This window comes from Crinia signifera, chromosome 1, assembly GCF_055691185.1.
Source record: "Crinia signifera chromosome 1, ASM5569118v1, whole genome shotgun sequence".
Taxonomy (NCBI): Eukaryota; Metazoa; Chordata; class Amphibia; order Anura; family Myobatrachidae; genus Crinia; species Crinia signifera.
Window position 1 is genome coordinate 447,470,722 of NC_139217.1, and position 26,031 is coordinate 447,496,752.

Below are 26,031 nucleotides of genomic sequence, written 5' to 3' on the forward strand. Positions count from 1 at the left end.
GAACGATTATGGTATATTCATTATTTAGGATTTAAAAGCCATTTCATCTAATAAATAATATATGTATCAATAAATATATGTATCCATTAAACAACTTTAGAATGATGCATGGCGCAACCCAAAATTTGGGGGCATGGCCTGGCGACATGGGGTGTGTCCTACAAATCACTCTCAGAGGCCACACCCCCATTTTGCCATGGTGGGGGGCATGATCAGCTGCTCTGTGTGCTGCTGGCTATGCCCCCAGCCCCTCTGGAATAGACGCTGTGCGCATGCGGGTATTGTGCATGCGGGTATTGTGCATGCGGGTATTGCGGAGCATGCGACTCCCAACTGCCCCCGGCACGAGACACTGCCGACCCCGGGCAGGACTAATAAAACTAATAAGGTGTCTATTAGACAGAAAATTTAAACCGCATGTCAAGTTTTTCACATGTCGACATGTATTGACCTTCTGCGTGTCGACCAATAGTGGTCGGTCTATTGACTGTCGATCTAGACAATGTCCCATCCCCCACATTGAAACCTTGCACCATTGTCATTGAACTCTGATCTGACTTCTGTAATATGAAGATGATACAGTATGTGTAAGTGATATAGGACGTGACAGTGGGCTGAGGATGAGATGATAGACATTTGTAGGATAGACAGCCTGACAGCTAATTGGAAATAATACAATGAATATTCTGGCGTCATAGATAAGTTATTGGTGCGTATACTAGGCAAGGCTCTAATTGTCTATAAGGATGGGATTTCAGAAAATCAGATGTACCGTAAAATGTCAGCAAAACATAGTCCTGTATTAAAGGCTTATCTGAGATCTTAGCTGTTCTTCTATCTGTCTCTCCAATGTGCTTATAAATGGAAATTACCTTTTCTGGACAGATCCTGGAAAGATTAAAGACAGCGATGGAAATTTAGTTAGATGGGAGTTGAATTTCATAAGGGATGTTGCTATAGGCAACCAATCAGAATCTACTAATTTACTTAGCACCTTCTAGAAGATAATAGATAGTATCTGATTGGTTGCCCATAGCAACATCCCATCAGTGGCCGGCTCTTGCCAGGGGCGCTGGCGCACGAGACGCTCGTACGCACCCCGTGGCTATGGAGCTGGCTCCGCCTCATCTCCTGGTGCCCCTCGCCACCCCGCTTTCCCCCCTATCCCTGAAATGGAGACAGGCAGGGACCGGCAGCGGCGCCGTCCTGAAACTGGGACGCATGTGTGTGTGAGACGCACGTGCGTCCCAGTCAGATGGAGCGCTTCTGCACTGGCGATCGCCAGAGGAGACATGCCAGCGATCCCCGGCCAAAGAAGAGAGGCGCTCCATCTGTAAGAAAACAGGTGGTTTAAACCTCAAGGATGGGGGCTGAACTGGGTGCTGATCACTGATTTTAGCAACCTATAGCAGTTCAGGGGCATGAGTTTGGATATTGTTTATTTAAGGGGCTGGTGATGTAGGCCAAACCTCTATGGTTCCAGGATTCCCACCCTCCCTTTCCATCAAGGTTTGCGTGTGGTTTTTATGTTGACTATATTGTGGTGGGAAAGAATGTTGGGTCAAAAGTCCAGGTGCAATTGCTTAGATGAGGTGCATGCCTTTTATTGGCTGGCAGTTGGCTATACCACCCTAACGGGGGGGGGGGGGGGTGGAGTTTCACCTCCCAAAGGGGCGGGTTGTCAAGGTAGAAGGTAAGTTGATACCTTTTGCTGCTTATAGAGGTGTTATGGTTGTGTACTCTGAGCTGAATCCGCCTGCGATGACCATTGCTGGGTGTGTTTGGGCATTGCAGATGATGACTGATTTCTTGCCGTCCTTTCTTTACCACCATACGCATTTAAATGAGTGATCATATAAATGAACTAACGGATCCTCTGCCAAATTACCATCTCATTGTCTTTATTTACTGTAGAGTTTAAGGTTTAATTGATTTTGCACTCATGACACTTCTCATCCAATAAAAAAGTGAACAAAGACAAAATATGTGAGGTTATGGGGGTTATTCTGATTAGATCAGTCCTCTGCGCGATTGCACGCAAAAAAGTACATTTTGGAAACGTCTTCAGAATAATTTGGATAAACGATATTTGGATAAAGGATACTCAACCTGTAGTAGCTAAGCCATAGTGATGGCCATCAACATTGATTGCGTCAATGGTTTTGCCATCAGTGGTGCAGTAATGTTTCTCTGGCCCTATAGTGACAAGGCTTTATCCTTTAGCCCCGCCTTCCTTCTCTGAATGACATGCCATATCCATGTGTCCTCAAAAACTGGTGCCCACCTATTGTTCAAGCTATTGATATTGGGTGAAGCATTAAATGGCTATCCCAATTAAACAGTTTGGTTAAGCAGGAGTTATTGCGTGCTTTAACCAAATTACCTTTGAGTATCATTGCCCCCATAAGGTCTTAAAAGCTCCATCGACAGCCTTTTCACCAGAGTTTCTCCTGTGCTCCTTTGGGTTGGCTTTTTTTTTAATCACATATGGCCCTAAAAATCATTGCTTATTATCTCCCGGTGTCATTTATAAGGACGTGTGGTAGTTACTCGTGGCACTGTTACAGTATCTCCTGATGGTCTCCTGAGTCACATATGCAGAGTGTGGTAATTTACCCATGGCACTGTGACAGTATCTCCTGGTGGTCTCCTGAGTCAGTTATGAGGAAGTGTGGTAGTTACCCATGGCTCTGTGATAGTATCTCCTGGTGGTCTCCTGAATCAGTTATGAGGAAGTGTGGTAGTTAGTTACCCATGGCTCTGTGATATTATCTCCTGAGTCAGTTATGAGGAAGTGTGGTAGTTAGTTATCCATGGCTCTGTGATATTATCTCCTGAATCAGTTATGAGGAAGTGTGGTAGTTAGTTACCCATGGCTCTGTGACAGTATCTCCTGGTGGTCTCCTGAATCAGTTATGAGGAAGTGTGTTAGCTACCCAACGAACCTCTCCAGTGGGGTGTGGAATATCTTGCACTAAAACTTACGATGTGTTATGTTATTCATTAAAATGAACAACTGTCACACAAGGTACGATGGTGAAGTTGCAAGAAAATCTTTTTTTATAAAATGCCAAGGTTTATGTAAAGTCAACAATAAGGAGTTAACAAAATATTTTACCATTGATGCTCACTGTATAGCGTATAACCAGGATTGTATTCATTGTACCGTAGTTATTTCCGCTGTATATATACTGCTGGGACTATAACAGATAAAATTGTTGCTGCCTCTGCGAAGATTATCTGTCTAGATATATAACCAAGTAACTGTTCTTGGCTACTCTTCTTGTATCAGAAAAGCCTATACCTTAATATCAGAGCACAGATAGGATTGATGTGGCTGTGTTGGTTTTTGTTTTCTAATACCAGCTTGATACTTACAGTCGCTTGTCAGATTTCTGGCAATAATATATATAAAAATGGCATTATCTTAAAAAGGGCAGTGTTATTATCATCCATACAAACAGCCCGATCATTATTATTCCCATATAGAGGCATTTACTGTTTTTAGAGCCATCTGTTTAAACGCCATTATCAAAAACCGTTGACTCATCCATCACGGATCTGTCATATATGGCTGCAGTCAGGCTCGGCCGAGAATGAGGGGGCGCTATTACTGTCTCCTGATGAGCGTCAGGGAATTAATGACCACCTTGGTCTGTCAGATCTTGGACAGAGAAAGCATGTATTGCTCTGATCAGGATATATGACAGCATAAATCTGTCCAGGCTGAATAACATCATTTCCTATGGGATCATTTATAGTCAGAATGATTCAGTTTGACCCCAAATATATGTATAATGAGAGCAGGCTCATATACCCACCAGCCATAACCATGGAAGCATCTACCTAATATTGTGAAGGTCCCCCCTAGTGCCACCAAAACAGCTCTGACCCATAGAGGACATAATATTCCAAAGAACTAAAACAGAATGGAAGGGCAGGATGTACTGTATTAAGTGCCAAAATGCTGTCATAGCGCCAATAAATGCCACTGCAGGAGGTTTTCCTCAATCCTTATACAGTGGGCCTGATTCAGACCCACTCGCTTAGCAGTGTTTTTTAGCCGCACTTTGGCCCTCTTGAACATCTCCTCCACCCCGTGCGGGCTTCGCCATGCCTGCGGTCGCATGGGGATGCCCAGCGTTTTTATAGGCACACCCAGTGTTTTTGTCAACATGACTAGGAAACACTGGGTGTCCCCATGTGACAGCCCCCTGTCCGCCCCAGAGTGTGCGAACACCTTGGTGAATGTGATAGTCGCAGAAGGCATTCGCACATCCGGTCTGCACATGCGTATATTCTCCGATACGCAAACCCGAAACATCGGTCCCGGCCCGAATACACTACATAGCGAATCAACCTGAATCACTCCTAGTATGTATTAAAGTTATCCCTGTTGGTATTGTAGATATCCACAGCGGATCACTTTAATATATATATATTTCTTCTGCGGACCGCCCACACTACATTCCTCATAGAATTGTATGGGACTGAAGTGTTCCCATACGTATCAAGCTTGCGCCCGATGAGCAATGCTATCTATAGATTGCCTACAGAAGCCTATGGGCTTCTTTTCCCGGAATCTGTGGAGAGGAATTAGAAAGATACCTCTACGCACCTTTGTGGCTTGCACAGTAAGATTCCCAGATCACAATATATCTTTTTTTTTTTTTTTTCTATGTTAACATTCAAAAATTTTAAATGTAAAATTTTTACAAATGAAAAAAAAAAATATTCACACATTAATTAGCAAAATAGAGAAATGTTAACAGTATCTGGAACACTTGTGGTGATTTGCCAGAAGAGATACAGTATGCATGCATGTATGTGCTGTAATTGGAATCAATTAATGCATCACTATATACATCTGCCTTAGTGATGTGCGGGGTTATGGAAAAATCAGCGCAAGTTCTGGAAGATTGGAGTGGAATGGAATTTGTAATCTAGCTTGCCAAATGAATTCATACTTCAATTTAACGTTACTTATTTGATTTGATTCATTGATACAAATTCATTAACATATTTTTTCTATATGATGTACTGTACCTGTTTCCTTTGATATGGCAAAGATCTTTTACATGTATATTCACATAACAATATTGAATTTATTCTGCTAAAAGTTTTTTTCCAGTTTATATTGTATGTTTTACTTAAAGCATTTTTAAAATGTGTATAGAAATTGCAAGCTACTGTTACTCTGTAATGCTGAACATGGAGGTACAAGGTTGGTGGGGAAAGTTAGATACCTACAGTAACATTTTAAGAACTTGCACTATCGAGATAACAGTTGAGGAACATTTTGCCCTAAGAGCTTGCAGTCTAAAAACAAAGTGACAATTGGTTAATATTTTATCTCTCACCAAGGCTTCATACATCCACCCATAGTAACAAATTAAACTCAAGGATCATAGTAAATACCCTAAAACACTAAAGGTATAGAATTATAGCAAAGCTTGAATGAATATTAATGGCACAATTTTCTTCCGTTTCAGGATCACATGATTCCTTCAGCTTCTACATCGATGAGGCATCTCCAGTTGGGCCTGAACAGCCAGAAACTGTCCAGAACTTTGTCTCCGTTTTTGGGACAGTTGCCAAGAAGCTGATGAGAAAGTGGCTGGCCACCCAGACCATGAACTTTACAAGCCAAATGGAAGCGGGAATAAGATATTTTGATCTCCGGATTTCGACAAAACCTAGAGACCCGGATAATGAGTTGTATTTTGCTCATGGTTTATTTAGTGCCAAAGTCAACGAAGGTCTTAATGAGATCAACGCCTATCTGTCCAATCACAGTAAGGAAGTGGTGTTCTTGGACTTCAACCATTTTTATGGCATGCAAAAATACCATCATGAAAACCTGGTTCAAATGCTTAAAGACATATTTGGGAACAAGACGTGCCCCGTTATCTTTGCCCAGGAAGTAAGTCTCCAGTATCTTTGGGAGAGGAATTACCAGATCTTGGTCTTCTATCACAGCCCAGTGGCTCTCGAGGTTCCGTTTCTCTGGCCCGGGCAAATGATGCCTGCTCCCTGGGCCAATACAACAGACACAGAAAAATTAATTCAGTTTCTGCATTCGTCAATTACTGAACGGAGGAAGAAAGGTACATTTTTTATCTCTCAGGTGGTATTAACACCAAAAGCTAGTACTGTGGTCAAAGGAGTTACGAGTGGACTGAGAGAAACCATAACCGAACGGTAAGTAAATCATTGAGTTTTACCGGTAACTTGTCAAACCTTCGACAAACACAAGTGGAGAAGTTGCCCATAACAAACCAATCAAATTCTATTATTTAGATAGATGATATCTGGGTAAATGATATCTGGGATCTGATTGGTTGCTATGGAAAGCTTCTTCACATGTCCTCTTCAGAAGGTTTGATATAGTTCCCCTTATAAGAGGTTGTTCTTAATTTGATATTACAAACAAAATATTTAAATGTGTTGATAATGAGTTATTAAGCAAATACTCAAATATGTCTGTGGTGGTGCTGTGATGGGCTTTGCCTGTGAAAGCAAAATGGTCCATGGAAGTATAGCTCCGCTCCTCTACAGAAGGCTTGTATTTGCAGGGGGACTCCAGGCTTCAAAGTGCACAAGCCCAATTCATCCAAATCAATCAACACGTTTCGAAGTGCAAACTCTTTCTTCAGGATTGGATGAATAGTGGTCATCACCCCTCTTGGTGAGGTAATTAGGTATCCTGCATCCAGGTTTCACTGACCGGAAGTGACTTACAGATGGAGCCGTTCTCACTGTTCTCACGGGTCCTGGCGATTCTATCGCCAATCACCAGGACCCGCCATCAGACGCTTGATGCTTGCATGTCCCGTTCCGTCTGAGCCCACCGAAGCCACCCGTTGCTTCCCCGCAGCTCCCCCGTTGGTCCGCACAGCCCCCTGCACCCCCCCTAACACTGCCTGTCTCCTTGAAGCGGAGATGGGCAGGGATTCCGCTTCCTGCCGCCGAGTGAGTGGGACGTGAGTGCGTGTGAGACGCTTACGAGTCCCCATCAGATGGAGCGCCTCTCCATCAGCTCTTGCCAGCGGAGGGGATCTGACGAGAGAATGAGAGGCGCTCCATCTGTATGCATATCATCGGTCACTTCTTGTTGCGTTCCATTGGGCGTCCATCTTGTTGAGCCGGGTGCTATTTTCTTATTAGTTTTAAAACCGCGGCCCATGCCTCCTTATATGTGCGGCGACCATGTTTTTTTTTTAAATTCTATTTGATGGCTTTATATTAGAACAAGCTGTTGCTTCCTTGTTTTTATGGACTGCGTTTCATAGCCCCAAGCTGTACGGCGCCCATGTTTTTCTGCATTCCACTGCTCCATTATATAGAACAAAATATATTGTCACAGTTTTTTTCTGGGTTAAATAGGCTTAGGTACCTCCTCTCCCCATACCTCTTCTATTCTGTGTTAGTCTGTAAGAAAGATGTACCCATATTTTCACGGGGAGGGGGGGGGAGGGGGTGTCATACCCTCCAACATTGCATTGTGCAGCATGCATAGGCGTGCGCAGCCCATTTTCTTAGGGGGTGCACCATTGGAGGGGTGTGTCCATCACAGTCTACTGGGCGTGTCCATCGCCGCCTACTGGGCATCAATGCAAACTAAATAGAAGGTTACTTATTTATGTATATGCACTTGAGAGTGAATCATTCTCCTACACATATACTAGACACAGGGACATTGCATGCCAAAGGCGCGCTGCAAAAATCTACACTGTAATGCCCATTACACATAATGGCACACACTGTAATGCCACACACTGTAATGCCCATTCCACATAAAGCCACACACCATAATAACCATCACACATAATGCCACACACATTAATGCCCATTACACATAATGGCACACACAGTAATGCCCATTACACACAATGGCACACAGTAATGCCCATCACACAATATGCCATTCAACATAGTGCCCATTACACTTAATGCCACACACCATAATGCCCATCACACATGCCACACACAGTAATGCTCATTTCACATAATGCCACACACCGTATGACATTACAGACATTACACATTATGCCAGGGCTTGCCAATTTTTTGTAAAATAGGGACAGTGCACGCCAAAAATTTACACCGTTATGCCTATTACACATCACACACCCATTACACAGTATACAACATGCCATAATGCCTATTACATGTTATGTCACACACCATAATGCCCATTACTCATCACACTGTAATGCCCATTACACATTACGCCACACACCATAATGTCCATTACACATTACGCCACACACTGTAATGCTGATTACATGTTGCGCCTCATACTGTGATGCCCATTACACGTTGCGCCTCACACTGTGATGCCCGTTACCCCTCACACCATGATGCCCCTTACACGTTACGCCTCAGACCGTGATGCCCTTTACACATTACACCTCACACCATGATGCCCTTTACACCTCACACCATGATGCCCATTACATCACACTCCATAATGCCCATTATATGTTGCGCCTCACATTGTGATGCTCATTACATGTTGCACTTCACACTGATGCCCATTACATGTTGCGCCTCACACTGTAATGCCCATTACGCCTCAGACCATAATGCCCCTAACATGTTACACCACAGACTATGATGCCCATTACACATTATTTAACATACGTGATGCCCATTACACATTATGCCACATGCCTTAATGCCCATTACATATTATACTACACACCATAAGGGCTACTAAATATGATGCCTCATAAGTATTGCTTACCTACATGTTAATTGCTAGAGGTTTCATGCTTGATGCCATGGGGATAACATGCTCGGAGGGCTCAGGAGGTCTCTGGAACAGCACACGCAGGGCTGGAGCACAGTAGCCCAGCACTTGGCATTAACTTACTGGGGCAGTGGACTGGGCATACTGGGACTGGCTGGACATGGATAGGCAGCAGTCAGTGCAGCCAGATGTTGGCCAGCCGTGTTAATTTAAATGTTGGCGGATGCTTCCCCAGTGTCCTTCTTTAGCTTCTGCGCATGCGCCGGACACACAGTGGATGGGGACAGAGTGCCATGGAGAGGGGGACAGAGTGCCAGTGTCAGGGAGAGGGGGGGCAGTTTCAGAGAGTGAGAGGGAGCAGTGTCAGGGAGAGAGGGGGGCAGAGTGCCATGGCAAGGGGGGGGGGGGGGGGGGCAGGCTGCATGGAGAGGGGTATCAGTGTCAGGGAGAGCAGATTGTCATAGAGAGGGGGGGGGGGGCAGAGTGTGTGAGAGAGAGGGAGAGTTTTAGGGAGAGGGGGCAGGAGGGAGAGCACACTACCTGTCCTGAATTGAGCTGAGTGAGGTATCTGATGGGGGCGGGCATTTCGCGGCATTAAGCCCCGCCCCCTTTCTACCCGCGAATTGCGGAACTCTCCTCCTCTGAGCGGCTGCAGCCTTGTGATGACTGGGGACTTCCTCCCAGACCAGCGGCCACTAGGAGGTGCAGCAATCGTGTGGGGGTGCCAGTCATTAGGAGGTGCCTGTGCACCCCTGGCACCCCCTGTGCGCACGCCTATGGCAGCATGGCCCTCGTTACGAGAGAGTACAAATAGACTGTGCTGCACAGTCTACTTCTACTTTCGTTTCCAACAGCGTGGGGCCACAAATCGGGATCGCACTTGTATTGGATGTGGCTAAACACGGTGCAATTTGAACTAACGTACTATCGATTTGACTATATAGTCAAAATTGATAGCCAAATTCTCATCGTGGGTACACAGCTTAAAGGTGCCCATACACATTACAATTATTGTATACAATATTGTATACAATATCGCATCTCATCCGATCTCGGTTTTGCGATGACATCAGATGAGATGAGATCTAGTACAAAAAGTATGTGCAGCACGTACTTTTTGTACTAGATCTCATCTCATTTGATGTCATCGCAAAACCGAGATCGGATGAGATGCGATATTGTATACAATATTGTATACAATAATTGTAACGTGTATGGGCACCTTTAGTCCTATAAACTCAAGAAAGCAGCAATTTGTGCCACTTACTGTATCTCTTATAGCCATGATCTATAAATTGCATTCATGGAGTCTGCAACAGTGATTGATAGGACCACTTATGTATGAATTGTAGATGCGCTCAGTCGAAAATCTCCTTCTTATTTGTGCTTTGACTTTTGTATGAGCCTCCTGCAGAGTTGCTTATAGACTATCAGAGGGCTATTGTGTAGGTACAGAACAGAATCCGCATGCCACTCTCAACAAAGAAATCTGTGAAATAACCCATCACGTTCTTTTCCGAGACATTGGCATAGCAAGCAGACATGAAAAAAAGAGTGCAATGTGTAACCCTGACATTGTAAGATAGAATATACAGTATAATATGATGATGATAATAATAAAAATAATAATAATAATAATAATAATAATGAAAATAATCAAATCAGACTCACCTTCGCAGTCTAGACTCCTGAATTTAAGCAGGAAGAAAGAGTAGACAGCTAGCGTGATGTGATAACGGATCCTCACCAAACAGTCTGGCTTTGGGTCTGATTCCAATATTTACCTAAAATCTGATACTTGCGCAAATCTCAATGTTTAATTATCTGCGCGTATTTTGCCATGTAGGTTGCAGTGCAGCAGCAGCAGCTGTTTGGAGGCATGGAGGTGTATTGCTTTAAAGAATAAAGGGATGCCCATTTCCTGGGCTTGCCGAAGCCAGTGGCTATGTCCTTGGACGCGGTTTCACTTGCCGCCGGCAGTGTGGTTTTGGTGGGCATCATGAATAACCTCGGGCTTAAGCAGATGTTCAATGTTTATGCTGTAGATTAGAGAAGCCTTCAGTGGGTCAATCTTTACTTAAGACTCCTCCTGCAGCCCTTACATATTTAGCCGTTGTGTACAACAGCGGTGTCGCTAACGTAATTCTGTGAATCAGGACCTCTGCACATAGGGAGTGACATTAAAATTCACATTCTTAGTTTGATATTCATTCATTAATTGAATAACGGAATGTCTGCATAGGCATGTAGTGGGTTCAACATCCAAGGCTGTGTAAACCTGGGGAAGCATGTGACTCGGCATCCAATAAGGATGCAGGGGATGGCAAAGTTAGCTGGGATATTAGTTGCAGGAAGAGGAGGAGTTTCCCACCCTCCCGCCCCTTTTCCTTTAATGATGGGTGGGTGCTTAATTGCGTTGGCTGTTTGCCGGGAAAGGTTAATTGCAGGTTAATTGATTTAAGGTCTTCATTAAATGGTGATTCTGTGTATATGGTTGTTTTTCGGTGCGCTCACCTTCGCTGATTATAGGCATCCGCTGGTTCACCCGCTCTGGGACAGCGACACCACCTGGACCGGTGGGCAGTCAATGTAGAAGGTTGAGGGGATACCGCTTGTTGTAAGGGAATGTTTGATTACGTAGGTCAGTTGTGGGTGGAGCTGAGATAATTAGCCGTTCTTTCTTGGCCACCATTAATTAATTAATTATAATCTAATTAATTAACTTAAAGTGCTTCAATAATAAATACAGCTAACACTTTCTGCCAAACCTAAGTCTCCAAGCCTTTTCTTTCAGGTTTATATAAGTAAGTTATTTGAGTGGTAAATTGTATATGTATATATATATATATATATATATATATATATATATATATATATATATATATATATATATATATATAGAGATCGGTTTCAAACAGGCAGCGGCACTCCACGGTTTGGTGTAGTCAAAAAGAATTTAATCCAACGTTTCGGGGCGTATTCCCCCCGTTCTCAAGGATACAGTGCAACACAAGGGTGATTCACAAAACGATTTAAATACCCAAACAAAAAGTGCATACTCACGGTACCTCAGCGTGATTCAGGCTGCCCGGCGTCTGCGTGGACTTCCGGTGAGCTCCGGAAGGTGGAGGGAGTGTTGTTCTGACGTGTGCGGCCGCGTCAGGTAGGCGCACCTCTCTGGCTGGTTGCCAGGATACCGGGAGACGCTTGGGGAACAAGACGCGCCGGGCGCACCTTTCACTTCACTGAGGCACTGTTGATACAAAGTGCATACATAAATACAGTGTACATGAGACAAGTGGTCATAGTGCATGTTAAGACTGTACAATTAGGTCACAGAGTCAAATGCGCATCAGACCCGCTGATGCTGTGTAAAAAAGGTGATGCTGCGTTTTAAGCAGTAACACCTTAGTGGTGTAAGTGGCAGATGCCGGAAGGTCCTGAGTCCAACTGCTGAGGGGAACCTGAGGGATAGACACCATGTCATCATCCGCCCCGCCGATAAGGGGGGCGGGATAGTTGTCATGGACATCGAATACTACCGCAATGAAGCCCGTCAGCAATTAGAAGACACATCCACATATACCAAACTAAGGGGAGACCCTACTCTCCAGTATAAAAAACAAGTGGATGCACTTCTACAAGAAGCCTACGATGCCAAACTTATCTCCGAGAAGCTAAAGAACGCCCTATCACAAGATCACCCGATGACACCTATCCTCTATACTGTACCAAAGGTACACAAAAACCAACTACGACCACCGGGGAGACCGATTATATCGGCGAATAAATCACTACTACAACCAATATCGCAGTTTTTAGACGGTATTCTCCAGCCCCTGGTGATGAAACAAAGTACTTTCATCAAGGACACCACCAGTTTTCTCGTAAAAATCAACCAACTGGGACCATTGCCACCTGGTACCATTGTCTGTGTGTTAGACATATGTAGTCTGTACACCAGCATCCCACATGGGAGTGGACTACAAGCCATGAGACACTTCCTCATACAGGAACAGATGGACAGCATCAACATCGACCTATTTATGGGCCTACTAGAAATGGTACTTACCAAAAATTATTTTTTATTTGACAAAGAGTTTTTTCTTCAGACAGCGGGATGCTCTATGGGGAGCAACGTCTCCCCGTCATATGCAAACGTGTTCATGTTTGCTGAGGAACAATCGATGTTCTTTGAGGATGCAGAAACAGCTAACAACATCCTTTCGTATTCTCGCTACATAGATGATTTATGCATATTCTGGACGGGGGGTGAGGCTGCATTAAAAAATCTCCTCAACAACATCAATGACCGCCCTTCTACCATCAAAGTCACATACGAATATTCACTAGAATCAATGCATTATCTGGATGTCTTGATAACAATCAAGGACGGCATCATCTCCACCACTCCATACAGCAAACCAACAGACAAAAACACCGTGCTCAGGGCTAATAGCTTTCATCCTAGAGCCCTTAAACAAGGCCTACCACGGTCCCAAATGTATCGGATAGCACGAATAACAAGTGACCCTGATAAACTATCAGAAGAACTCGACAAAATAATTAAAAAGTTCTGGGAAAGAGGATACGACTACAAAGATCTGAACAACACTAAAAGAGAAATCATGTTAATACCCAGGTCAGAACTACTAACTACCAAACAACGCTGCGCTAAAAACACCATGCCCTGGGTGTCTAACTTTACCACCACAAGCCGAATACTAAATCGAGCCACAAGAGCACTTTGGCCGATTGTTGCCACAGACAAGTCCCTCACAGACCTCAAGGAAGTAAAACCAATGACTGTGTTCCGAAAAGGTAGAAACATAAGAGACTATGTAGTCCACACGGACATATCTGGCTTTAACATTGAAAACACCAGAACACACTTCCTAAGCAAGCCAAACGGCTGTTATAAATGTCCAAAATGTGTCACTTGTTCATACATGATTGTTGGGAACACATTCTATAATTCCGCTAAAACTCAGTCATACAAAATTAAACATGTTCTAAATTGCATGTCCACCCACGTAGTCTATATGGCCACATGTCCATGCCAATTGATATACGTGGGGAAGACCACCCGAAATATGAGAGACCGCATGGCCATGCACAGATCCACGATCAACAATGCATTAAAGGGCAAACCAGCCGACCAACCGCTGGCCAAACACTTCGTGGATAAAGGACACAGACTATCCGACCTCAAATACATGGCCATTGATCAAATCCCTGCATCACTAAGAGGTGGTGACAGAGCAGGTACCCTGCTAAAGCGAGAGGCTAAATGGATCCTCACACTGGACACTTGCAAACCCAATGGTCTCAATGAGAGACTGAATATGAATGTCTTTGGTTTCAAATAGAGGACGCTGAATCGTGGATCCCTTTCCTTACCCGGTCCTTGTAGCATCATGCCACTTAGCATCTCTAGGCATATCTGTCCCTTATTGAAATGTTTCTTTAAAATTCTTAAAAATATGTAATTATAAAGCATAGCGCAACCCCAGTCCCTGCTGCCGCTCCACCTACTGTAGCATCCCGACTAAGGGATCTTAAATAACCCAGTACCCTTTGAGCCCTTCCTGGGTGTCTATCCCTCAGGTTCCCCTCAGCAGTTGGACTCAGGACCTTCCGGCATCTGCCACTTACACCACTAAGGTGTTACTGCTTAAAACGCAGCATCACCTTTTTTACACAGCATCAGCGGGTCTGATGCGCATTTGACTCTGTGACCTAATTGTACAGTCTTAACATGCACTATGACCACTTGTCTCATGTACACTGTATTTATGTATGCACTTTGTATCAACAGTGCCTCAGTGAAGTGAAAGGTGCGCCCGGCGCGTCTTGTTCCCCAAGCGTCTCCCGGTATCCTGGCAACCAGCCAGAGAGGTGCGCCTACCTGACGCGGCCGCACACGTCAGAACAACACTCCCTCCACCTTCCGGAGCTCACCGGAAGTCCACGCAGACGCCGGGCAGCCTGAATCACGCTGAGGTACCGTGAGTATGCACTTTTTGTTTGGGTATTTAAATCGTTTTGTGAATCACCCTTGTGTTGCACTGTATCCTTGAGAACGGGGGGAATACGCCCCGAAACGTTGGATTAAATTCTTTTTGACTACACCAAACCGTGGAGTGCCGCTGCCTGTTTGAAACCGATCTCTATACATGTATCCGGAAGGCACCCACGTAAGTTGCATCTAATAGTGGAGAGTGCCGGACTGAAACAAAAGTCTATATATATATATATATATATATATATATATATATATATATATATATATATATATATATGCAAAAGGTCACACGTCAGATGCCAGGATGTTTAAGAAAATTCAAGCAAAATTCTGTAGGTTTAGATGTTAATAACATACAATATTGCTTTTATATAGAAAAACTGAGCTTTTTGCTTTTTTAGATTTGCGCTTTATTCGCATTTGTTGCTTTTCTGTTGTTAGCAGCTGAAGATCCAGTGCTACTGGTTTCTCTCTTCGGTAGATTTTAAGAGTCTGAATATGGTGTATGTAAACTAATGTTATCAGTCAGTAAATTTGTCAGTAGAGAACATTTTCTAGGGTTGATGACTCTGCCACCAGGAATATTTTCCCGAGAGCCGCGGTTCTAGAAAAACGTCTCAATTGTTTTCCAAATGAGTTAATTTTCCGCTTTGTAGATCCGTCACCAGACTGAGCACGTTCTTCTCCCAGCTATCCGCGTTTATAGTAATACAGCAGAAGGGGGGATTGGATGAACTCATGTGGCAATATTAAAAGGTCTATTACTAACCCAGCTAAAAGTCTGAATTATACGCACCTGTGTGGGACGGTACGACGCTGATATCTGGCATTAACCCTACAAGACACTGCTCACAAGCAGTCAGTGCAATGATACGTGTACTAAGTAAGCAGTGATTGTGCAGATGTGTAACACACACGGAGTGACTGGGGAGAGTTTATTCAGCCGAACAAGCGATCAAATAATTGCTCATCAGTCACATAAATCATCTTTCCCAGTCAGACGTTTACAAGTCTCATATTTTACAGGGGGCACAGACTTGAGATAGTGATTTATTCAGATTGTCGCTGTATAATCCTGTCAGTGTCTGCAAATATGAAGAGGGAAGCAATGGGGGGGGTGGGGAGGAGGTGGTGGGGGGGGGGGGTTATTCACAGGAGAAATAGCAATGCACTGTGTAAGAGAGGAGAAAATCTCACATTATGGGGGTTATTCTGGTGGATTCGTATAGCTGCGAATCCGCAGCCTTGCGAATGGTTAGCTGCCGCCTACCCATTCGCAAATGCGATTCACAGGCCTACCATCGAAAGATGTGGAAGGTGCACGCATATGTCAGGTTACTCTGAGCAACCTGACATATACGTGCATGCTGGGAAGGAAATTGGCGGTCAGCTGCCCACCCCCAGCACCCGCGTCATTGCCTCATTAGCATAATGTCTCATTAGAGCGTCCAGCGTTCTCATGGGAATGCCCACATGCTAATGGGGCCGCCCGCCACCCCACGCCCCTCTCTGCCCCCCGCCCACTGTCCTAGGGGCACAGAAATGCGCATTAAGACAACATCGGTCCCCGTGAGAACGCAGCCCTGCTGCCAACAGACCAGAATAAGGTCCTTGGTTTTTCATTGAAGTTCCCTATGTTTTATTGGGAAGCGGTCATCTATTAGAATGAACTTAGGTCTACAGTCATTAGGTCGACCCCACTAGGTCGACTGGCAGGAAGGTCGACCTGACTTAAGGTCGACATGGGCCAAGGTCGACATGACTTAAGGTCGAATTTGCATAAAGGTCGACATGAGGAAGGTTGACTGGTCATAAGGTCGACATGGGGTTTTTCACTGTTTTTTGAGCCGACATGTGCCAACAGGCGGTATTTCATGCCCTACCATCCACTAGGGCGTGGAGGAGGTTATTAAAGCTGTGGCGAGCGAAGCGAGCCACCGTGCCCGAAGCATTGCAAGCGTCCGATTCTCATTGCCAACTGTGTCCATGTCGACTGTGTCGACATTCGGATAAAAAACTGTGAAAAAACCATGTCGACCTTATGACCAGTCGACCTTCCTCATGTCAACCTTTATGCAAATTCGACCTTACGTCATGTCGACCTTGGCCCATGTCGACCTTAAATCAGGTCGGCCTTCCTGCCAGCCGACTTAATGGGGTCGACCTAATGACTGTAGACCTAAGTTCATTCTGACAGATGTACCGATTCCGTTTTATTACAGCGGCCTTCGAATGGAGATAATCTAAAACAAAATCCAATTGACGTGATCAGTGTGAGAGTGAAGATGCACATGTATCTGTTCTGCAGATAGACGTGTATTCTGCCTAGCTGCAGTTATATCTAGTCAGGGCGCTGGTGATGAGCAGTCAGCAGCAGAGGACACAGCGCACACAGTTATTTCTTGGTGTTCAAAAACATTCTCGTACGGCCAGTCAGCAGTAACATCCTGCTTTCTGCACAGACGGGAGGGACGCAGCCGTGGGATTGACCACTATTGAAAAAGATCAACATGCATTAGATTGACATGGTCAAAAAGGTTAACCCAAGCAAAAAGTCGACATGTGAGTTTAAAAAAAAAATTAAAACTGACTTTTTTCATACTTGACGAGCAAGGCGGCACACTTACACGGTGTTAATGTCGATTTACGTCGATATAGCCACAAAAACCTTTAACAAAACTCATGTCGACATTTGGTGTGTCAACGTTTCGCTTTTGTCGACCACGTTGACCTAATGCATGTTGACCTTTGACATGTGTCGGCCTATTGCCTGTCGACCAATGTTGATCGCTGTTGTGCCAATTCGAACGCTGGATGATTATCAATTGACGTACAATCACAGTACGCATGCCTGTTGTCAAACTGTGACAGAAAACAGAATTTTATTAAATTGCAACACGACTGCTGTTTGATTAACAGGAAGCCGGTGTTTGGGGGGGGGGGGGGGGAGGGGGTGGTAACCGGCGGTTACCTGGGAGTGTCAGGGAAACCGCAGGTGGGCAAGTGTTATCAGGGAGGGCAGGTGATGTGAGCTCCGGCCTCGGTCAGACTCTTTCTATCGCACAGGCAGAGTAGGTTCTGGCTTACACGCAGACTGCTCACCCTGGGGAAATCATTCAATGGTGAGGGAGATTCCTTATGGATCTGAATCAGGCCTATAGACTCTTGAGAGCCAAAAAAAGGAAACGCGTTGCAGGTGAACCACAGCTTAGAAGCGCTTGTTCATGCTGCTATACGATGACTATAATTTCATTGCAACATCTTTTAACCAAGCACTTATGAGATACACTTACTGAGTGGCCTCATTACAGTAGATCATGGATGCTCTGCATGTTTGCATAAATATTACATAGGAGAACTTTTCCCTTTTAGCTTTATAAATCAGCGCAGAGTTATCGCTGTTAGAACCCATACACACCGGGCGATTTTGAGCTCAGTTTTGTTGTTTGAGCTGCATTCAGCACAAAATCCAGCCAGTTTGTATGGGCCAGCAATGAGCAGCGGGCGCTGCTGCGCGGTCCTGCATCAACGTCGTCAGCCGCCACTCATCTGCTGGTATCATAGTTACCTACCCTCCTGCATTCTGCAGGAGACTCCCTGACATACGGTAGCAGCAATCTCCCTCTCTCCCTCATTAGTCTAGCAATCTCCCTCATGTCACCTAGCCCACATTACACTGTTACATCATAGTTACCTCCCCTCCTGCATTCTGCAGGAGACTCCCTGACATACTGTAGCAGCAATCTCCCTCTCTTCCTCATTAGTCTAGCAATCTCCCTCATGTCACCTAGCCCACATTACACTGTTACATCATAGATACCTCCCCTCCTGCATTCTGCAGGAGACTCCCTGAAATAGCAGCAATCTCCCTCTCTCCCTCATTAGTCTAGCAATCTCCCTCATGTCACCTAGCCCACATTACACTGTTACATCATAGTTACCTTCCCTCCTGCATTCTGCAGGAGACTCCCTGACATAACAGCAATCTCCCTCTCTCCCTCATTAGTCTAGCAATCTCCCTCATTTCACCTAGCCCGCATTACACTGTTACATCATAGTTACCTTCCCTCCTGCATTCTGCAGGAGACTCCCTGACATAGCAGCAATCTACCTCAGTAGTCTAGCAATCTCCCTCATGTCACCTAGCCCACATTACACTGTTACATTTTTTGGGGAAAAAAGGAATGAGAGACAGATACATTTACATTGAATCATCAGCACCGTTTCCCAGCACTTTACCAAGTATAAGTAGCTCTTACTAACTGCTTTGGGGCTCATCTACATTTGGATATAAGTCCTATTAAAAGATTCCCCTCAGATGTAGCAGTACACACCAACGATTCAAGGTGCCACTTTCACAATCTATTTTCACAATCTCTCCATATATGGAACTAGACACGCCCTTTGGGTGGAGCATGACACGCCCCCTCAATGGGGCGCTGTGGAAAATTCTGCAACCAACTATAATCTCATTGAAACTAGTTTTCCAAAGTAGGCAAGTATGGCTGGTATTAGCGTCCTGCTATGGAAAGTCAGCCACCCCCTGGGAAAATAATTAAGAAGACTGAAAAATCACTCAGTGTGAATGCACTGAGCGGTTTTCAGCCCAGCAATTTTCACCATAATCATTGTCCATGCATGCTGGGCAAAATCACCCAGTGTGCATGGACTTTAAGTGAACTTTAACTCCTGTTTGTGTAAGCCCATTTTGATACTGGAGATATCCTTTGCTCTGACACTGAAACAACAGGGCATAGTTGTAAGCTCCCTCCACTGTATATACTTCTTATTTATGCCCAGTAAGATCCCTTGTAGCTGGAGAATACAGGTCACACCGATCATACATAGACACAGCTCAGCAAATTCCATCTCCAAGTGACATGAGTACCCTGGGGCAGCTTGCTGAAAACTTTTCTTCCAGCATTAGAACTGTCAGTTGTGCGTGACAGATGTCTCTGCAGTTTCTCACATACCGAACAGTACAACTTGCATTTTTGAAGTAGGATATTTATTTTTACTTTTGCATTTCGTGTTTTTATTAGAATGTATACAGAAAACATCCTGGGATCTGACCTGTGGGATCACAGTGGCAAGCTAATCACAAAAGCACACAAATGGGCACTGCAGGTGGGGCTGATACACCATGTGCAGAGATAATTATATTTCTCTATCCATAAGGGATACTGGGGATTCACTTAATACGATGGGGTTTAGATGAGGTCCAAAGGAGCATGTGCACATAAAACTTTAAACAGGGTGTGCTGGCTCCTCCCTTCTAGGCCCCCTCCCACAGCTCAGTTTAGAAAAATGTGCCCTCAGGAGGGGATGCACATTCTGGAGTTTCAGAGGATTTTATTTAAACTTTTATTTATTTGGGCATTTTGCTTGGACATGGAGCATGATTGCATTGTGGGAACTTGGGGGGGGGGGGGCACCGACCTCTTCAGGTGCTGCTCCGATAACCGGTAGTGTTAGAGTACCGACTGGCATCACAACAACCCTCACTTGTCTGAAGACGACTGACTGGCAAGCAGAAGGCCTGGGACCCCACTAAGGGGGGAACCCCGTTGTTTAGTGTGGCATATACGTGCAGTTGGGATCGCATAACCCCCTGTGCACACTGGCAGCGATTAGGTAAAGGGTGGCCTTGTGGCATAGCTTTACCAAGTTTTATGTAATTTGCCAGTATAAATATTCATAGTAGCTCCGGCACCATTACAGGCGGTGGAGCTACCTCAGAGCAGGACCAGCAGTGACTCTCTTGACTTTCTGCAAGAGGAACAGCTTGCAGCTCGTTCTGGCTCCTCCAAGGCACTCCAGCGAAAGATTCACTTGTACATTGGTGTTTAACAGGGGGAGAGTCGCTGAAAAGCTTTGTTTTACAGAATATCGGTGAATACTTTCACTTAGGGCCTGATTCGGACCTGATTGCTGGACTGCCAATCTTCAGAACCCAGAGATCAGGTAAATGCCATCCCACCAGAGTTCCCCCAGCAAACAGGGGGAAAACCATTCACAATCACTCAGCATTGAATGGTTTTCCCCATGCGTGCAGCCATAGATTAAGTCCATACTTACTCGGCACTGCGATGGCCGTGGAGATTCCATAATGATTGATTCGCCTTTGTCTTCTGACTTGGAGATCCATTCCTGCGAACACTATCCAGGTATGTCTGCAGTCTTACCCTGCTCACCCAGAGATATAACATGTAGAAATGTATTCTCCTATTTTTGGAACCTTGGCTGACAAGCCTTTTATATGGGAACTGCCAAGAAAAAGAATTGTATTCATGCATTGTCTACTTCACCGATCACCGAGTAGAACTGTTGCAGAAATGGCTTAGAGCAAGTTCTCGGGCTGTGCGTTTCTTAAATGTTATTTATAGACTTTTCAGTTAAATATATTCGATGTGTATCTGACAATGCGTCCTACTAGCTTTGCTCATTTATTTCTTCCAGCGTACCAATGTAGCTAAACAAAAAAAAAGCTTTTCATTTCACGGAGTGATTAGTAAGCAGAGTTTATGCCAAGTCAGAATTTGGCAGATGAAACCTCTAGAGCATAAAAAAGAAATAGTACAAGACACAGTGATATAAATACTCTATTAAAAGAAGTGCTCTCACCTACTGTAGTAACTCTTTACGGAACACTTGCAAAAATTCAACTCTGTAGAGCAGTGTTTTTCAACCACTGTGCCGTGGCACTCGTGTGCCGTGAGCAGTTTTTAAATGTGCCGCCAGAGCAACAGATGCCCGTGCCGGTGTACAGTCAACATCATCAGTTCAACTATTCATTTTGGCAGAATTGGTCGCTTCTTGCTCCAGTCCTGTATCTGGGCAGGTGAGACCGGCCATCTCTGATGTCAGTGGGTCCAGATCTGGCAGCTGGTCTCTCTTCTTCCTGTCATCTGCTAATCATCCTGCTGTTCCCTCTCTCAGGATGATGGTGTCAGTCCCATTGTCTTGGTTCAAGCATTCGTTGCTCGGGGCATGCTGACTGAGTTACAGAGTTTATAGAAGACAGGTCAAAAGAGCAAAGTGAGGAACTTCTCAGGTGTCCTGTGGCTATGCTGTCTACACTCGATCCCTGGGGTACTCTACATAAAAAAAGTTGGCATTGGCATAAGGTATCTCCTGTGTTCTGCAGAACCAGCCTTGGACTGTGTTTTTTTTTTGTTTTCTATGAAGGACAGTGGTGCACTTCCAACTGGGGTCCATTGGGTCACTGAATGGACTGTTGTTGCTCTGGGGGTCGGAACTGTAGTTAAAGGATTCATCGCCACCGATGGGTTTGAATGACGGCCATTAAACCTAGCCAGCATGTTGTGGCACTGAGTCACCTGAGCCTCTTTCTTCTCTGGAGTCAGCTGATACGGCACCCAGTCTGTAGAAACCTTGCCAAGCTTTTCGTGGAGTATCAAACAGATGCATGCCAATGAGATGCCTATCTCCTTCTTTCACTTGCCCATGGTCTCCCTGGCATCCAACTTAACTATGACCCTCACTGCAGCAATGCATTCTCGGCGATGGCAGACACTGGTTGACCGCAATGCTCCTCGTCTTCCAGGAATTGTCACTCTCGCTGGTATTCTGCAAACCAACCAAACAGTGGTTCAGGGTGGTGCTTCCTCCCTAAAAGCAGTTCCAGGTCATTAAAAATTATCCTGCTGTGGCAGACCACTCTTGTAGTCATGGAAAATCCACCAGTGACCTCGGTTCTGTGCCTTGACATTTCACAAGACCTTTAGTTCGAGATTACCGTTGCCAGAACTTTAGTTAGAGAACAGTCTGATCTGTGTCTACTTTACCTACGCACTATATTTCTGGACACTTATTGCACACCCCTTATATATAATAATTGTTATAATTGTTTTTTTTTTACCAACTAATAACATGAAAACAGATTGTTGCAGATAGATAAATATAAGACTGGCCAGTAAAGGTCGGACAGGGAGCAAATCCACCATACTGCACTTACCCTTTTGTCCTCTAGGTTCTTACTCATGGTCCCAACATTGAATTCTCACTCTTGCCCTAGAGAGCAAATCTTATTTTTAGTCGTGCCAAACCCAGTGCCAACTTAAAGCCTCTGCTAACAAACAGAAACAGGTCAATACATCAACAGATCTGTTGGGCACTATCTGCTTCCTTTCTATGGCATGGGGTACTGTATTTTACAGAAGAGGTGTGGGCCAGTCCTGTACCCCCTTGCCCAGCTCCAGCAGCCATCCATGCAACCCCATGTGCTTTGCTGTCATATTATTGATTTCTGCACTTCTATGTGTGGTAAATCAGGCACATATTCCGGGTTTCTCTGCACCCTTTAAGGAGCGCTGATAGAGTTTTCACGATAGGCAATATATATATATAGCGTGCAGGGGTCCGGCACTCTGGATAATAGAACAATTGCCGCGATGTCTTCCTAGTATTTAGATATACCGTATTTTCCGGCGTATAAGACGATTTTTTTCCCCTGAAAAACATGCCTCCAAGTGGGGGGGTCGTCTTATACGCCGGGTACACTTCAGTTGGGATCAGGCCAGGCTGTGCAGGGTTAATGGAGGGGAGCCGCTGCAGCATTCCTGAGTGACAGGAAGAAGAGGAAGCCACAGGATTGGCTGGCGCCGGGAGGAAGAGGCGGGCAGTGGAAGAGAGGAGGAAGGAGCGTGCACCGTGCAGGGAACTCACGTGTAGCCAGAGAGAGGGTGCCGCACCAGTGCCGTGATGACCGTTTCCCACACCGACGCAGCACAGCCGCTGAAAAGGGAGGCCACAAAGTGTAGCCGAGGCCAGAGCAGACAGAGGCGCCGGGGACAGCAGCACAAGGGACCCGCCACCCGCCGCAGCACACGTGGAGACCGGAGCCATGGCACTCAGGGGGAGAGGCTCCCCACAGGTACAGCTCCCACCCACTCGACCACGCACCACAGCAAAGGGGGATCAGGGACAGGCACTCCAGTTAACAGCAGCAGATTATGCCGGTAGTCGGGGAACCCCTCCAGCCTAACCCTCTGCCTCCAGTTCTAGCACCCCTGCCTGAGGGACACTAGGTCCTCCGAACGCCCCCTGTGATTGACAGCCCAGCAGTATTCCCTCCAGGATACACAGACTGGCTACTTGCTATATCCCATCCAGTATCGCACGGTACGTTTTATTTGGTGTGTGGAAGAGGGGGTAGTCTTATAGGGCGAGTATATAACAAACTCTACATTTTGAGTGGAAATCTTGGGGGGTCGTCTTATACGCCCAGTCGTCTTATACGCCGGCAAATACGGTAGGTGGTTAATTCCCGGAGTGTGCATACATCCAGAAATATAGAGGCAGCACTCACCTCTGTCCAATCTCTGGATTTATATTCAATAAAAACTGCAGACATCCGTTGTAAGATGTAGTAGTATATTAGTATATTAATGAAGATACCCAACGCGTTTTGTCAACACAACTTCATCAGGGGTATGTATAATTTACTATATCTGATTACAAAGGAGATAATTAAAATGATTTAAAATACTGAGTACATACCAACAACACGGATCTCTAGCACAAGATCCTAGATGGACTTTTTGTGGTATATATATCTCTTATATATTTAGCCAGATCCGTCACTCAAAAGCAGTGTAGGTAATGGTGGGCGGGGTTCCACGGGTGATTGACAGGCCCATCCACCGTTATCCACACTGCAGAACCTGCATTACAAGTTCTACACATCCTATGTCCTACACAAAGCTCCTGCCCCCTACTCTCCCACCACTCCCCATGTCTGGCCAAATACCACCCAAACCCCGCCCCACGGCTGAACACCAACCCCTCCACCCCAGCACACTGACTGTGACCCAGGATGCCTTTGCTGCAGTGGCTCATGTGTACTCTCCTCCTGCCAGCTCCTTCCTCAATGGTCAGACATCCACAGTGAGTACTTCTGTACTCACCATACAGCCCCTGCTGAAGGTGGCATGGCACCCCCCACATGGGGGGGGTGCCCACGATTTTTCGGGAGGGGGGGTCGCGGGTGGGGGGAGGGGTGCCCGCGATTTTCAGGGAGGGGGGGTCGCGGGTGGGGGAGGGGTGCTCGCGATTTTCGGGAGGGGGGGTCGCGGGTGGGGGGAGGGGTTCCCGCGAATTTCGGGAGGGGGGGTCGCGGGTGGGGGGAGGGGTGCCCGCGATTTTCGGGTGGGGGGAGGGGTGCCCGCGAATTTCGGGAGGGGGGATCGCGGGTGGAGTGCCCGCGATCTTCGGGAGGGGTGCCCGCGACTTTCGTGAGGGGGGGTCGCGGGTGGGGGGAGGGGTGCCCGCGAATTTCGGGAGGGGTGTCCGCGAATTTCGGGAGGGGGGGGTCGTGGGTGGGGGGAGGTGTGCCCGCGATGTTAGGGAGGGGGGGTCGTGGATGGGGGGAGGGGTGCCCGTCAATTTTGGGAGGGGGGTGCAGGTGGGGGGAGGGGTGCCCACAAATTGGGGGGGTGTGTGTGTCACAGGTGGGGGGAGGGGTGCCCGCAAATTTCGGGAAGGGTGCCCGCGAATTGGGGGGGGGTGTCGCTCGTGGGGGAGGGGTGCCCGCGAATTTCGGGAGGGGGGGTCACGGGTGGGGGGAGGGGTGCCCGCAAATTGGGGGGGGGTGTGTGTCGCGGGAGGGGTGCCCGTGAATTGGGGGGTGTGTGTGTCGCTGGTGGGGGGAGGGGTGCCCGCGAATTTCGGGAGGGGGGGTCTCGGGTGGGGGGAGGGGTGCCCACGAAAGGGATTCTCTCTCTCTCTCTCTGTGATCCCTCTCTCTCTATCTCTCTCTGCGATCCCTCTCTCTGCGACCCCCCTCTCTCTCTCTGCGACCCCTCTTTCTCTCTCTGCGACCCCTCTCTCTCTCTCTGCGACCCCTTTCTATCTCTCTCTGCGATCCCTCTCTATCTCTCTCTGCGATCCCTCTCTCTCTCTCTCTGCGATACCTTTCTATCTCTCTGCGACCCCTTTCTATCTCTCTCTGCGATCCCTCTCTATCTCCCTCTGCGATCCCTCTCTCTCTCTCTCTGCGATCCCTTTCTATCTCTCTCTGCGATCTCTATCTCAATTACACTAGATCTCACACTCACATATATTTTTACTTCTAATGGGGCGTAGCCCCTCACGACGGTGTGAAGACCGCCCGGAGGGCGCGATGAATCACCTAGTTGTATATATACAACAATCTGAAAAAAAAAACCATATGTCCATAAATTCTTATTTAAAAAGTTTTCCAAGTACTGTAGAGAAGCAAACATAACAA

At 46.1% G+C, this 26,031-nt stretch overlaps 1 protein-coding gene across 1 annotated transcript in view; it reads left to right on the plus strand.

Annotated features, from left to right (window-relative positions):
• The window catches only part of PLCXD3 (phosphatidylinositol specific phospholipase C X domain containing 3), a 90,817-nt gene that overhangs the window by 45,456 nt on the left and 19,330 nt on the right, over nt 1–26,031 (plus strand). The window contains exon 2 of the mRNA XM_083154286.1: nt 5,493–6,201. Coding sequence (XP_083010412.1) covers nt 5,493–6,201 — 709 coding nt within the window. The remainder of the gene's footprint in view (nt 1–5,492; nt 6,202–26,031) is intronic.